At 36.2% G+C, this 16,462-nt stretch overlaps 1 protein-coding gene across 4 annotated transcripts in view; it reads left to right on the forward strand.

The window, feature by feature from the left end:
• ATP13A3 (ATPase 13A3) overlaps positions 1-16,462 on the forward strand; it is a 57,873-nt gene that overhangs the window by 34,196 nt on the left and 7,215 nt on the right. For all 4 annotated transcript variants that reach the window (XM_049803116.1, XM_049803114.1, XM_049803117.1 and 1 more), the window contains 19 exons: positions 915-1,094; positions 3,323-3,480; positions 4,135-4,323; positions 5,256-5,317; positions 5,899-6,049; positions 6,517-6,633; positions 7,663-7,680; positions 7,772-7,925; positions 8,012-8,132; positions 9,350-9,474; positions 10,412-10,590; positions 11,068-11,190; positions 11,274-11,353; positions 12,033-12,075; positions 12,172-12,281; positions 13,128-13,224; positions 14,121-14,193; positions 15,027-15,204; positions 15,857-16,044. In XM_049803116.1, coding sequence (XP_049659073.1) covers positions 915-1,094; positions 3,323-3,480; positions 4,135-4,323; positions 5,256-5,317; positions 5,899-6,049; positions 6,517-6,633; positions 7,663-7,680; positions 7,772-7,925; positions 8,012-8,132; positions 9,350-9,474; positions 10,412-10,590; positions 11,068-11,190; positions 11,274-11,353; positions 12,033-12,075; positions 12,172-12,281; positions 13,128-13,224; positions 14,121-14,193; positions 15,027-15,204; positions 15,857-16,044 — 2,346 coding nt within the window. The remainder of the gene's footprint in view (positions 1-914; positions 1,095-3,322; positions 3,481-4,134; positions 4,324-5,255; positions 5,318-5,898; positions 6,050-6,516; positions 6,634-7,662; positions 7,681-7,771; positions 7,926-8,011; positions 8,133-9,349; positions 9,475-10,411; positions 10,591-11,067; positions 11,191-11,273; positions 11,354-12,032; positions 12,076-12,171; positions 12,282-13,127; positions 13,225-14,120; positions 14,194-15,026; positions 15,205-15,856; positions 16,045-16,462) is intronic.

Genomic DNA, 16,462 nt, shown 5'->3' on the forward strand with positions numbered 1-16,462 from the left:
GAAATGTGTATGTTCTTGCAATTATATATGCTCCTAAGTACCTAGGTACTTGTGTTCTGGTTATCTGCAACAGCTACCTCGTACTGCTTGGCAACTCCAAATATGAGTGATGGTTTTTTGTCGAAAAGCTTTCTTCTTGATAGTTTGTCTTCCTGCCTCTTGACTTTGTGTTCTCAGTGCAGATTGAGTTCTGCAGTGTGTTTCTTCAGGAAAATTTTTGCCCAAACTTTTTAGCTGCTTCCAAGAATGAAGGTAGTAAGTAGAATGTTCTGCTGTATTTAAAAACAGAAATTATCTCCAGTTGTGCCTGCATACTCTGAAACCAGGGACCTGATGTATTTGAAGGACAGCTTCAGTGAGTAGGATGGATTTTTTGTTATTCCTAGCATAATCTGTCCAAACTGGCAGCGTTTAGAATATTGTAGTTCAGAGATTGTGTGTTTTATCATGTTCAATTCTTGGAATATACTTAAGCCCCTTGCTGCTGCTAGCAACTGATAAAAATTGATTGCAATCCTAGCTTGAGTGTACTTGGTCACCAAAAGAGCTGAGAATAAATTTCTTCAGCTCCTAGTTTTTCTGAGTAAAGATGGGGTGATGCCTTGGATCAGGAGAAGGAAGCTTGTCCTGTTTTCTTTCAATGAACTGTATTTTACACCTATCTGATTTGAAGTAAGAGGCACAAAAACTGTATTGGTGAATAATGAATAGAGTTAAATAGGATTTGGATAAGGAATCTGATGAGCTGAGGCTGACGGGTGAGAGACTACCTAATAACGTGCTGAAAGGAAGATGACTTCTATAAGTCTGCTTCTGTGCTGATGAAGTGAGATTATATTGTTCTACTTGAAGTCGTGAAGGAAAAAAAGTCTATTCTTATTTGATCTTGCTTAGAGACTCTTTTTCCATTTAAGGTGAAAGTGTTCCTGTCACAAAGATTAATCTACCAAATCCTTCAGAATATCCGAAAGCAATGGGAGATGAAATATACAGTCCAGAAGTGCATAAACGGCATACTTTGTTCTGTGGAACCAATGTCATTCAAACCCGTTTTTATACTGGAGAATTGGTCAAAGCTCTAGTACTGAGAACAGGTATTGAATGTTGAGTTTATCACTTGTTAACATACTACTTGCTTTTGTAGGTGTATGTCAACTGATACTTAGGAGTATTGTATTGAATGTTGCTAAGCTTGGATAAACGTGTATACCCGAAATAATTTGATAAATGTCGTACAACAATAATAGAGCTAGGTAATGGCCTGGAAAGTATCAGTTGGCAAGCAAGAAAGTGAATCAGTCTTTAGCATCAATTTAAAACTTACCTGAATGCATTTTCAGGTACTTTAGATTTCTTTTATGGTGTGTTACTTCAACTACATATGCCTCTTTGAAAACGTTTGTCATACCTTCGGATTGGTTGGGTAGCAGGGAACAGCTTATTTTAGTGGAGTCATTGGCAATGTCAGATGTTTTTCTTTGCCCATAGTTTTGTCAAAGCACATAACGTTTGCTTAAAAAAATGTGTTTGACCTAGCCCTTTCTACAGAAGTGTTTATTCATACTAATATTTTAAAGGTTTGGTTTTAGATAACACAGATGTTCTATTAAAAACTATTGCACAGACTAATGTAGTTGTGGGATTCTGCTTTACAAAGATGATCTGAAGAAAACCACCACAAAATAAATGAATGTAAGCTATAATCCAAGCTACAATAGTATTGGATAGAATAAATTTGACTATATTGACTAGAATACTATTTAAAGCAAGTTTTCCAACAAGTAACTTCAACCTAATTAGCCTCTTCTTTCTCTGGTGTCTTCTCGTCACCTTCTGTTAGTCTGTTTTAGCTGTAAATGTTCTGATTTTTTTAAGTTCATTAATGTCTTTCTGGAGGCTTTTATTAGTCTGTTTTTCAAAGAAAAATATTTCCTTTCCTGGAACACATCTTCCCTTTAATAATATCCATCTCAACTTCTTTTGTTTCTTAAATAAGAAATTTTATGTGCCCAGCCTGATGTGTATATACAGATAGGTGGTCCAAAACAGCAACAGAAATGAACTGCTGAAGACTTACTTCTCCTATTCTGTGGGAAGGATAATGTTGGGTTTTTTTAAAGCCTGAAACCATGGTCTGGAACTCTTACAAGGAGAATTGTAATTGCTTCCAACACACTGAGCCTTACTGCCCTGGCATGTGAAGTCATTTTTTAAATCTTCTCTTTGCCCATGACAGGTCATCCTATGTTGTAAACAGGATGAATTTAGCTCTGTGGACCTTGTTCAGATTTTACATATGGACAAGTACACTTTTCCTGCTATGACTATATATAGAGAGAGGAGCAAAGGGGTATAAAATTGTCTCTGTTCTCCTGCCTGGTTTACAGGGATGGCTTTTAGGCAAGTAGGGAATTTCCCACTCCACAGCACTGGACAGATGTCACAGTGCTTGTAGCTTCTCACTCCTAAGATGTCCGATAGTAAGAATGAAAGTAATTCTTACCTAGTGTGAGATACAAGTAAAAATCCCTTTCTCTGAGGGAGGGGGATGCCACAAAATTGAAGATGCTAGAAAATTTAGTCCTTAGAAGAATTCTAGGAGAGCAGAACTCCATATGGTTGTGTGCAAAGACATGTAGTCTTAATCTTGTCCTAAATCAGGTTATAAGATTGATCTGCTGGGCCTGTACTGACAGTACTCTTCAGAGTTAAGGCTTTAACATGAAATGTTTGATTATACAGCTAAAATATACATAAAATACCAATCAACTAAATGTATTCTTTTCATTTGTTCCTGAAACTCAGTTCATGGATATATTAGCGTGTATGTCAAAATGTGATCAAGAGGTGGGTTTATCCAAAAGACTCTGTGCACCACAGTTTTTTCTGAATTTTTCTTTCTGGCTGTCAAGGAGACTTACAGAGATTTGCCTTTTAAGTACTTAAGGTTGGACTCTATGAGTAACTTCATTTTCTTTTTGCAAGGACTGGCTTAATTAGACAACTTATAAATATACCCACTAGCTCTGCACCATGGGGGACAAAATGCAGTACAACAATCTCTTCCAGGTCAAACCTGCTGCTGTAGGAGAGGGGTTCATTTGCATCAGCTGCATGTCCTTGCCATAGGAAAGAAGCATTTAGTATGATGTGCACATACATATTTGAAGCACCGTAATTACAGTATTGCAAAACATCTGTTACTGTATACTGAGAAACAGTCTTAATGAAATGAGTAGCTTAAGGGTTTCATTGGGGTTTTTAATATATTTGAATAGCTTTGCTCTTGTCTGTGCTTTTAATAACTTCTTTTTATTTCTAGGCTTTAGTACTGCTAAAGGACAGCTTGTTCGTTCCATACTATATCCAAAGCCAACTGATTTTAAACTCTACAGAGATGCCTATTTGTTTCTCCTGTCTCTGGTAGTGGTGGCGGGCATTGGGTTTCTTTACACAGTTGTCAATAGCATCTTAAATGAGGTATGTTTTAATTTCTGGTCCAGAACTGTCTTATTTTAGAAGAGGGTTGATCATTATTTCCAACACACTTCAGATGATGAGAAACAATTAGGTTTAAGCGAAAATTTCTTTGCTTCAGTTTGTATCAATGGAACGAGAGAGTAAAGCTTACTGAGAACAAAATTCAGCAGAGAAGCAGAATTTGAATATATTACAGTGAAATTTGATTTTACCTCAACTTCTGTTGACCCAATTAGTAGACTTTATTATATGTAAGATTACTGTCTGACTGATATCCAATTGGAAGAAATAGGACACAGCACATCTAAAGCATGCTGCAGGCAAAAAAATCCTTACCAAGAAACTGATAACCTGATAACTAATTTGTTTCTTTCAAAAAATTTTGCATTATTCAGTTACTGTTTTAAAGGAATATATTTGCAGGAGAAAAAGTGAAAACTTGAAGTTACGGGTTGTGGATAATTTAGGAGTGGATTATCATGGTTGCTGATGATGGGTCAAGATTGTGCTAGGTTTCTGGGCAATCCAGAACATGCTGTACTGGGGAAAACAATGTGTGGATTTTGCTTTTGGTAAAGGCAATGTGATGTTTCAGTGGGATAGTGAATCTTTAAGTGGTGAGTTCTTGTTTGTTAACTCTGACCTTTATTGCAGGTTCCGGCTCATACCATCATCATAGAGTCTCTTGACATTATCACTATCACAGTGCCTCCAGCGCTCCCTGCTGCCATGACTGCTGGCATTGTTTATGCACAAAGAAGGCTGAAAAAAATTGGCATTTTCTGCATCAGCCCACAAAGGATAAATATTTGTGGCCAGCTGAATCTTGTGTGTTTTGATAAGGTTAGGTGAATTTTGAAACTTTGTGTTGCCACCTAGAGAGGCATTGTATTTTAAATGGGAATTTGTATAGACTAGCAACTACAGGAAAATTCATCACTTTCATATAAGTTAGATCATTTTTGTGCTGTTAGCTTCCAGGTATTCGGTATTTACCACCTATTAAGTCACTTAATTTAGTCTGCTATAAAAAGTTGTTATATTCCAGAGCTGCTTTCTTATCTCAAGGCTTCAAGTCCTAATTTACTACTGGCACCCCAGAAATGTGAGAGTTGGGGTCTACTAAGAGTTTTATTTAGTACACAGACTTCTGGAAAATTGAAGTGTCAGGTCAGACTTGTTTCTCATTTTAATTTATTTCAATAAAAAGCCAAATCAGCATATTTTGTTATTATTCCTTAACAGAAACATGAGTGAAAGACAGTAATGCCACTAGCCAGAATCCTTTCCTTTTAGCTAATTCTTAGATAAAATTTATTTTCCTCCTTAGATTTTTATCTAAAATCTGAAGTACCCACACTAAATTTATTATTTCTCTTGTAAATATATTCCTGTTACTGTTTTAACTATGTAAGAAAGTAGCACTAAGGGTTTAGTACCTATTTTCTGTTGCCCTCATCCCCTGAGTATAGAGATGTTGAGCTATTATCTCTGGATTTTAAGGGTCTGTTTTGTTTGCCCTGTCTCCAAGGAGGGGCATGATTACTTTGAATGATTTTTAAAGTTATTTTACAGGGTTGGAACTTAGTTACTAGCAAAAAGCAAGGAAGATACTGTATTTCCTGTCCCAAAGTCTTGATTTTTAAGTGAAAACAAAATAAAATATATTGTTCAAGTGTAGTTTGGTTAATTAGCTGTTAATTTTTGCTTTACCTGAGGGTAACTTCTTTCTGAAAGCTTTCTCTTCTTGCCATGCCCCTTGGTTTATTTTGCAGACTGGCACACTTACTGAGGATGGTTTGGATCTTTGGGGAATTCAGCGGGTGGAAAATGCGCGGTAAGGATAAGCTCAGAGCTGATAGCAAATATGATACTTTGTTGTGCTTTAACAGCTTCAGCAGAATAGAACAGAAAATTCAATGTGAGCTCATATATGTTTGCATTTCTGTAATGAGCTGTAAGAATGCAACTGAAAATACAGTTTAGGTGTAGTGAAAGTTAAAACCATCTTATGAGGCTGAGGTGGCATTTAATGTGTTAAAGTCTGAGACTCATTAGGTTCATACCGCAGAAATTATGCAGTTAAAGAATAGCATGTTTCCTTAATCCTGTCCTCCTAAGTGACTTCTTGGGCTGCTAAAATGAATTAGCTTAGCTAATTTTGTTAAGTACAAAGTGATAAGAGGCCTCTGTATGAGGAATGAAAGTAGACAGTGAATTAACACAGTTTTTGAAGGAGACAGAAGTTGTGACTTCTTCTCAAGATTTCAGCCCAGAGTCTTAATCTGTTTTCTGTGATGTGTGAAAATACAAGAGACTTGTGCAGTCAATTTTCTTCTGTTAATCTAAACAAACCTTTTGAATTGGCTCATAATAAATAATTATAGTGCTAAGTATATTATTACTTCATTGTTTTAGTTTCCTTTTGCCGGAAGAGAGGGCTTGCAGTGAGAGCTTGCTGAAGTCTGAGTTTGTTGCTTGCATGGCAACTTGTCATTCCCTTACAAAAATTGAAGGGGTACTTTCTGGGGATCCTCTTGATTTGAAGATGTTTGAAGCAATAGGATGGGTAAGTGTCTGCTTGTTTCAAGAGAAGCAACTTTTTTAAGATTAGTAACCTGAAATTTCCTATGCTTTTACGTACAAGATAAACCATTATATGCTGTTTCAAGCTGCAACTGTAAAGTGGTGGGCTTTTGACAATGCCTCTGTGTCAAAGAAAGTCTTAATAAGAAAATGTTCCTAAAATGTGTTCTGTGCAACAATTCATAGAACTGAAAGAATCTGAAGAGATAATTTACTGCTTTCTGATGTGTGTGGCAAAGTTTCAATGCATATTATAAACATGTAAAATAACTAAGTGGATCTTAAATTAACTGCTAAATTAAGACACTTAATTCTCACAGGAAAATTTATTTAGAAAGATCATTGCACCGTGGGCTGACTTCCAAGCCTGTTTTTTTTTCCCCTGAAAATTACATTATGAGAATATCAAAGATAATGAATGTATAAATTAGTTGATTATTTTTAATACAGATTTTAGAAGAAGCAACTGAAGAGGAAACAGCCCTTCATAATCGAATCATGCCGACAGTGGTTCGACCTTCAAAACAACTTTTCCCAGAATCCAAGCAAGCAACAAATCAAGAAATGGTATAAAAATTTAAAACAATTCTTTGAGTTAAAGTAATCCTTCATGTTAAACAAATACATTTTATTGCATGCTATGGTTCAGGCTGATACAATTCAAACAGGATCAAAACTGTGTGGTTTTTGATGACAGATAGAGAAGACATGTTTGAACTGTTGTTGAAGGTAGTGGTTCAGTGTATGCCACTTTCAAGGTGAGCAGACTGATTATTACCCTTATGGACTGGTTATAAAGTGCTGCAATGATTTTTGAGTTTACACACTTTAATATTAGTATCATTACCAAATTCTTATGGTGCTAATGAAGTGCTTAGGTGTGTTCACCTTGCAGTTTCAGTTAAAACAATTTTTTGTTAATGTCACTGCGTGGCACTGAATTCTTGCCGCTGTCATACCTTCGAGATGTATGCTTTAAGTGCCAAGTTAAAAATAAAATGTACATGGCAGATTTAATTTTTTTTTTCTATCTGCATTTTGAAGTATTCTTGAATACTTCAGGAGGGGAAATTTAAGCATGTGACTGTATATCCAGATTATCACAGAGCAGGGTAGTGGGAGAGTACAACAAGTTGGTTCCTCTCTGAATCTTATTCTGTGGTAGATAGAAGCATCTTTTTTTGTGTTCAGAACTCTGTACAGGCACAGCAGTAAACGGCAGTAGTTGATGTGAACATTCTTGAAACTTATTACATGATTTTTTGGAGATATATGTAATAATCATGGCCTCATTCTGAAATACCATAGTACTTTAATCACTTACATAGGCTAAACAGACAGGCTGGACTATGAAAGGTCTTGCAAATTCTAATCAAGAAATCAAGCTCGGAAGTTCTGTTATGTCTCACTTAAAGGATTTTAAACAGATGTAGTATATTCATATTCAGTTTTTATGAAATCCACTGCTAATATATGTGACTTTATATTGAGAGTGCTGTGTAGATTAATTTACTGATTTATGTTGAAATAGTTTGTAGCTGGAAAAATACTTAAAAATTAATATTTACAGTAAGTGTATTTTTTCTTTTTTTTTAGGAGTTGTTTGAGCTTTCGGTAAGTATGGTTTTTTGATTAAACATGTACCTCTTTTCTTAGAATGTATGTGGATGTAACCCTTTTCTTCCTTCCTTCCTGTATGACACAGACCAGTTATGAGATTGGAATTGTGCGTCAGTTTCCATTTTCTTCAGTTTTGCAACGTATGTGTGTAATAGCGAGAGTGCTAGGGGAGAAGAGAATGGATGCTTACATGAAAGGTGCCCCTGAAGTGATTGCTAGCTTGTGTAAGCAGGAAACAGGTAAAGGAACAAACTATTTTTATTTCTTGTGTAGCTGAGCTGGGGCATGAATAATTTTAATAACTCTAAACTGGACCTTTTTAAAGTTCCTGTTGACTTTGAGTGTGTCCTGGAAGAATACACGAAGCAGGGCTTCCGAGTTATTGCTCTTGCTCACAGAAAACTGGAGTCTAAACTTACGTGGCACAAAGTCCAGACTATTAATAGGTAAGAGTGACTTCCCTTTTTAATAAGTAACAGGCTTTAAAAGCTGTATGCTTTGGATTAATTATATAATGTTTATTCTTGTTTAAATCAATGACTACTCATCTTTAGCTTTCTTCTGTCTTGACATATGTAGTTCTGTGCATTCTTTATTTGTACCCTGGACAATACAGAGAAACTTAAGATAAGGAAGTTTTTCTGCAATACTGTGAATTCTGAGAAACATCTTTAAGTTTGAAATGAACTGTAATACTAATTTTTTGTGGTGTTTAATTTTTGTTAACGTGGCAGAAAACCTCATTTGATTTCTGTTACTTGAACATACTTATGTCATCTGTGTTTATTAAAGATAATAGCATGTAGTAGAAACCCTCCTGTGCATGTTTGAGTTTGTTCATGCTTTATAGGCAGCATGTCCATTTTCTCATTGCAAAGCGTGTCAGAAAGGCTTGGAAGGTAGAAACATTTCTTCCTTCAGAGAGTAGTATTTCCTGTTAATTATTTTTCAGCTGGTCCTAGTTTTGTGGATAATGCTGTCTTTTTCATAGAGTTTGAAAGTGTAGCATCACTATGAAAATGCCAGCTTTGACTCTGTTCTTTTGTATCAGCTCTGTGTACAAGATGAACTTTTTGCAAAGCAGTACAAAGCAGAGAAATGGCTTTTCCAATTTGGGGTGTGAAAATCGTATGTAGCAGTAAAATACCCAAGACCTGTAAACACACTGACTTTCATGTAAACTAAAGTTAATTGGTTGCTCTACTTAATTAGCTAATGTCTATTAATCTTACTAGCCTTGGTAACATAGTTTGGTAGCTTGTATGTTAAGGTTCAGCTAATTTGGAAATTAGAGATATGCATTCTAAACAAATCTTAATTTGGCTGTGAATGCAGTTAGCTTCAGAGCATTTTTTCTAGCAGTAACCTTTTTGAGGATGTAATCTCTTTTAGAAAGAGTTCTCGTGAAAGAAACTAAAAATTGTGCTTGAGAGGAAACAATGTTTTCTCAATACTCTTTTTCAACTACAAAACAAGGGGAATAAGTATAAATGATTGTGAATAATGATATCTTTCGGGTCAATTTATGAAGTAAATACTTCACTTTTCATGGTTAGAAATAAACATTTCCCTTTACTTTGATAAACAGAAACCCAGGCTCTTTAGAAGAATTACAATTATTAGGTGTAGCTTAATGTTCTCTTCTTTGCCTCCTTTTCTATAGAGATGCTATTGAAAGCAACATGGATTTTATGGGGTTAATTATCATGCAAAACAAGCTGAAGCAAGAAACCCCTGCTGTACTTGAAGATTTGCATAAAGCCAACATTCGCACCGTCATGGTTACAGGTTAGCATGTAAACATTCATACTCAAAAGACAAAAATCCATCTCTTTTTTGGTCTTATTTTAATTATAGTGTATGAAGTAAAATTTTAGTGTCAATAGGCTGGAATTACACTGTATTTATAGCAAGAGGGAAGTTTAGAAACTATTGTGAGACTATTCAGACACCAATCTGTTTCTTTTTGGATGACGGTTGCTTTGCTAAGTCAGAGTTCATAAACCGGTATAGGGATTAATTCTACTTCATAGCTTCTTCTTTCTAGCTTCATGCACAAGTTACTTTCTACTGAATTGAAGAATGAAAAACCTTAGAGGTCTTCCAAATCAGACTAGGTGAAAGTCCTGTTCTAGTCTTATGACTGACCCTGCTTTGAGTGGGAGGTTGGACTAGATGACCTCCTAAGGGTCCCTACCATTTTGAATTATATTATGATAAGTCACTTTGTATTGGGTGTTTTTTTGTAAGAATGACTTCTGTCCCCATAAGCGGGCCAGGTGTCTGTGCTCAGTGTTTTCCATGCAATATGTGTGTTTGCTTTTTAAATCGTAGGTATTGCAACGTTGGAATGATGTTTTGATATGCTAGCAATACAACTCACGTTCACATGTTCTGTGACTGTGTTTAAAAAGTGGTGTTTTAAATGGCTGTGTTTTCTGCTTGTTTTTCAATGTATACTAAAATTTGGTCAATAAGACATCTTTATGGCTGAAAGAAGCATACAAAGTTTCTAGTGATGTTAGTGCAGGGGAGGAGTTTAACGGGCTAGGCTTTTGGAATTTTGTCTGTAGGCTTGGTTTGCCCTAAGGTCGTCACTGGTATGTTAGGCAGTCCTCTTCCTAGTTTAAAAATGGCTTTGTTACCTTTTCTTTTATGTGGAATATCAGTATATGGTATTGATTCTTTTCTAACTGAAACCTTTTTAAATGCAATTGTTTAACAGGGGATAACATGTTAACTGCTATCTCTGTGGCCAGAGACTGTGGAATGATTCTACCTCAGGATAAGGTCATTATTGCTGAAGCACTACCTCCAAAGGATGGGCAGGCTGCCAGGATCAACTGGCATTATGCAGATACCTTAGCAAAATGCACTAGTTCATCACCAGCCATAAACTCAGAGGTACTATGAGTATTATTATGCCCTTAGAGTGTAAGCAGTTAGTTTCACTGTTGAGTTTCTTTCTTTTTATCTTAACTCTGTTAAATAACAAATCTGCTGTTAAGTGTCAAATCAAAATTGATGTACTAGTTAACTTTCAGATCTTAAAATACCATAGTCGTAAAACAGCTGGGGGAGCTAGTTTTTCAACCGTGATAAAGACATTTGACATTAGTTGTGCAGGAGACAGGTTTGGTTCCCCGCCCCCCCACGTTTCATTCTGTTAAGACTGCTCTAGCTGCTTGCAGTTGAAACATTAAGCCACATTTTCTTTTTACTAAGTAAGTGTTTTCATTGTATGAAGTTTTCTTTCAAGTAACATTCTTAGAAACTTCCTCTAGTGTGGGATCTCTAGGAATACCCCTGTGAGTATTAGCTTGAAATTACAAGCTATCTGTGTAAATACACTACAGCTAGAATATTAACTCCTTTTGATAGGATATTCCAGTTAAATTGGTCCATGAAAGCCTTGAGGATCTCCAGATGACCAAATACCATTTTGCAATGAATGGAAAGTCGTTTGCAGTGATTTTGGAGCATTTTCAGGACCTGGTACCCAAGGTGAGCGTTTTACTTGAGTATGGGCACTTTTGATGGTGAACAGACTTTGCCCTGTGACCATTAAGAAATCTTTTGTCTTCCAGCTTGTGTTACATGGCACTGTGTTTGCTCGCATGGCGCCTGATCAGAAAACTCAGTTGGTGGAAGCTTTACAAAATGTAGAGTAAGTATTTGCTTAAGCATAGAAAGCGGGAGGGTTGACAGAGTGTTTGGTGTGATAGGAGGAAAAAATTATGTATGCTGCTAGCTGTTTTGCCAAATGAAAAAAGGCTGGGCTAATATAACTTCCTTGAGCTGGTAAATCAGCCTATTAGCTGAGCATGAATGAGAGTAGTACCATCTGGTGGCGAGTTGTGAAAGTTTCAGACTTTTCATGAAGTTATAAATTATCAATAACTAAACTGACTAACATGTTATAAATGTGGTTGCTTGGCTTAATAAACAAATCCATCAAATGTCTTCTGTTTATTAAAGAACTATTAACAGGATGACTTCCATTCACATATGGTCAGTATACTACTGTCTGTTGGTGTCATGCCTTGCAGCTATACAAAATACTACGAAAGTCTGTTTGCCTACAGCAAAAATGCTTTAGACTGCCTTGGAATGATAGAGGGCTGATAATCATTATTGGTTTGATTGACCTGGCTAAGTCATACTACTTCTCTGTCTACTTCCTTACATGTATAATGGCAACAGCAATTGCTTTCAGCATTAACAATCACCCATTACTATGCAAACCCCGAATAAGTCAAATAACATAGAAGTATTTAATGGAATAAGCTAAATGGACTATGATTAGGGAATGGTCCAGAATGCTGACATCTGTTTGGTTTTTATAGTTACTATGTGGGCATGTGTGGAGATGGAGCAAATGACTGTGGCGTAAGTATATTTTTATTTTCCATACAGAACTGCTCAGTTAAATTTTACAGCTGAAAGCAAGTTTAAAATGTTCTCTATTTCAATATTAACTGGCAGGCGCTAAAGAGGGCACATGGTGGTATATCTTTGTCTGAACTTGAGGCTTCTGTGGCATCACCATTCACTTCCAGGACACCTAGTATTTCCTGCGTGCCAAAGCTGATCAGGTAATGCCGCTTAGTTTGAACTTAAATGTGTCCAGGTAACTTGTTTTGCATACCTTCTATTAGTATATGTTTGAAGCTGTAGGAGGCCAGTTTGAATTAAAGAACAAGCCATACATTTTTAGTAGTTCTGTTTCTTTACTGAAGGTATTCTGAGCATAAGCTTGCCATAGCATGGTTTAGTATTTTTTAAAAAAACCCTTTTGTCCGCATGAAGTTAATTTTTAGAGCGTGAGCGAGCTTCTATACGTTAGTATTTAATTTGATATCTTAGTGACTGTGCTAGTTTCCATAAAGGCTGTATGTAATTGCAAGCAGTAAAATTCTCCAGGTGACTGCTCAGCACTATACAAAGTAGAAAATAAATTTTCTAAATAGGGGTTGACCAATTTTCTATTCTAGAATTGGAAGTTGGGTAATAATTTTGGATAAAGGTCAGTCAGAGAAGAATCTACTTAAGTCTGTGTGGAACTAATGAAGTAATGTGTAATCAGAAACATTTCTGAAGTCAGCAGCTCTGTGGCTGACTGCATGTTCATTCAATCTGTGTAGTAAACTAGTGCTTCATAGGTGCTTTTGCAAGCAGACCTTCATTTTAAAACCTCTGTTGGAAAACTGTGTGAAGTCCAAAGAACACAGAAGTAAGGTGGTGGCTTGGTTCAGAAGGCATGCTCACAACTTTGTACTTGAAAGTGTACCATTCTGACTGCCTTTTCTCGGTTTGTCTTCAGTCTAATGTCCCTCAAAGAGTTTGGTGATGTGTTTAATTGCAGCTAACGTTTTGCTAGGCAGAATTTAACTGCTTGCTCAGAAAGCTTTCTAGTTACATGATTGCCTTTGTTTTGACAGGGAAGGCCGTGCTGCTTTAATAACTTCCTTCTGTGTATTTAAGTTCATGGCATTATACAGCATTATCCAGTACATCAGTGTTACTCTGCTATATTCTGTAAGTATTCTGTAAGTGCTTAAGCAGTGCCAATGTAATTCAGAGATTTGAAAACTGGTAGATATTTAATATAAATTGTTGCAAGTCTCTTTGAGTACACAACACCTGCATTCTAAAAACTATCATTGGACTAAAAGTAGTGTTAGTATTTTTTGCCTATTTTTTTATTTATTAACTGTATGAAAAACATGGTAATATCTATTTTAAAAAGGCAAGAACTAATTCCTGTGAATAGAAAGTCTCTACGGTGGGAACTCCAAATAAACATAAACTGAACAAAAATACAAATTTCAATTATTTAAAAACTGTCAGCATTTTAAAATAGCCTAACTTTATTTAAAGGGCAGTGCATTCCTTTTGTGTAAAGCTTGAAAGAGAGCAGCTTGCAAGTATTGAGTTAGGAGTGGGGAAAAAAGCCAAGTGGAGTATTTCCTGCTAATGTGATTGGATTCACAGTATGGCATGAGGTAGAAATCCTGTATTTTAATTTGTATTCTGAGTAAGTTAAACATGCAAAGTATTAAAGGACCTTTGAGGTGGAAATTTTGACAACTGTGTGACTACATAGTAAGGTTATGGTGTTTATAGAACTGTGGGCCTAAGCTATTATTTCATTGGTTTGTAAGATTCAGTAATATAAGTTTGATTACAAACAAATTTCAATTACAGATAGCTTATGCATGTTGAAACTGTAATTATTTCATACCTTCATACTTCCGAAATTGATCTGTGAATTGTAGAGTACTCAAGACTCCTGCAGATAAAGGAAGCCAGTTTGACAAGAGACTGTCTTGTTTATTAGTGAAATGTAAAGAATTAATGTTGTAGGACTGTCACTGTAAGATGTATTTTGGTGTGAAGAAATTACCAATGTTTCAGTTGTGATTTCTGTCTAGATCCTGAGCAATTTGGGAGATTTCCAGTTTCTCTTCATTGATTTGGCAATCATTTTGGTGGTTGTCTTCACTAGTAAGTATTGTGCTGAATTACTGCTGCTGGCTTCTATGAAGCAGGTTTTGCTTGGTCAAATTTTCTTTAATATCTAATTACACACTGTTTGGAGCAGGCACTGTGACATACAGTTAAGATGTTACGACTACTACAGTATATGCATTAAAAAACCCAAACCACTGTGTACCGAGTTATTCATCTGAAGTTTGTGAAATGTCCTCATACAAAAAGCAGGTTGTGGGCATGATCTTAGAAAAAGTAGTTCTTCACATTACAGGAAGTCATAAATCTCTATTGATATGAGGAAACTGTTTTTGGAATCAAAACAGGAGTTGTTCCAATACAATCTTTCTCAAATGTTTTGATTTCTTGTATTTTTAGTTGCACTTCTGTCCACAAAATGTTATACTTGAAAACTTTTACCTAGTGAAGTATCTGATTCCACATGTGAACTTAGAACTCAGTTTATTGGCTAACAGTAGAATTCCATTTTCAAGTTTGAGAGACTGCTTCTTTGAAGCAATGGCAGGCCAAAACTGAGGAGACGAGCTGTAAGTCCTTGTGCCAGACAACGGGAATTTGGCCAGACATTACTAATTCCTTAAGTTTCATGGCTTCTGTTATTGTCCCCTGCTGTCCTGTGCTGCTGGGGGTAACCAGCCTGTAGAAGGCACTGTGGCATTATTCTAGTGTGGTATAATCTTTTCAAGGTGGTTTCACACTTGCAGTTCTGGCCTAATTTTTATAGTGATGTCATGAGCAAGCCATTCTAATCCCACAGAATGTGAACAGAGTAACTCTTGAAAACCATAATTATGTAACGTGTAATTTGTTATTCTTTCTCTTTCCAGTGAGTCTGAACCCTGCTTGGAAGGAGCTTGTTGCGCGAAGGCCTCCATCAGGTCTTATCTCAGGTCCACTTCTGTGTTCCGTTTTGTCTCAGATCATCATCTGCCTTGCTTTCCAAACCTTTGGGTTTTTTTGGGTCAAACAGCAGTCCTGGTATGAGCCTTGGACAATGGAATCTGAGTAAGTGTTTCAGTGGCTCCATGCAGGATACAGCAATGATTGGAAAGCTATAGGCAATAATTGCTTTCTTCTTTATTGACCCCCTTTGGGGACTTTGTAAATAAAGCTTCTGTATGGCAGCTTGTTAATCTGTTGAAGTTTTTGTGAAAAGCATACTAATACATAGGAGTTACCCAATGACTGAAATGCAAAACTGGGGCAGAGCCAGGCTGCGCAGGGTCTGAAGACTCCTCAACTTTGGGACAGTGGAGGTTGAAATTTGAAATTAATGGTTCAGACCTATTTTAACTGATCTATGTTATGAAGTTTTGTTTTCCTGTTAGAGATCCAGTGAGTCAAATTCATATGTCTGAAAATGAAGGGGTGTTTTAATCTTTTTTTAGATGGCAATATTTTCTTGCCTGTCCTTGAAGTTTATCTACAGTGATAGTTTCTAAACAGTTCATGTAGTGAACTTACAAGCTGGAAGCGTAAAAGAACTGGAAGCATAAAATTCACAAAAATTGCAGTTTTGAGTTATTTATTACTACCTGTAATAGGTTTTCAAGGATAAGCTTTTACTAGTGTAGCAGTTTGTTCTGTCATTACTTCAGTTAATAAGTAGACCTTGTTTGCATCTTCTCCTTAACTCAGTGGTTTTTTTGTGTTGTAGTGCATGTAATGTATTGGATGCCACAAACAACAGCTCTGCACCCCATGGGAATGAAACTCTTCATGATGAACATTACATTAAAAATTATGAAAACACAACTTTGTTTTTTATATCCAGCTTTCAGTACCTCATAGTGGCAATTGTCTTTTCTAAAGGAAAGCCCTTTAGACAACCATGCTACAAAAATTGTAAGTCCTTTTTTACTATATACAGTTCTAAGTAAAACTCCAAGTGACTGTGCACTCGTTTATCCGTGGTTCGCTTACAATTCTGTTGTGCCACTCAGGCAGTAATAGTGTTGCCAGGAGAACATAATACAATTACCCTCTGATAATCAGAGGTAGAAATAGGGAAGTATTAAACTGTGTGGAGAAATTTGTGTTAATAGTTGCTTTGTTTGTAGAAGTATATGTGTATATATGTTTCAGCTCCACAAATGAGTCGGTGAGAAATTGAGTCTGGTGTTCTGTCTCTTTATGGCTGTCAGGACAACTTGTATTACCAAAAATCTGCCTGGAAGGTGTTTAGAGGGAAAAAGAGGTTATTTCCAGGGAGTAATGAACCCATGATACATGGAAGAACTGTCTAAAACTCTGATTGTGAGAT

The sequence above is a fragment of the Accipiter gentilis genome, chromosome 6 (assembly GCF_929443795.1).
Source record: "Accipiter gentilis chromosome 6, bAccGen1.1, whole genome shotgun sequence".
Taxonomy (NCBI): Eukaryota; Metazoa; Chordata; class Aves; order Accipitriformes; family Accipitridae; genus Astur; species Astur gentilis.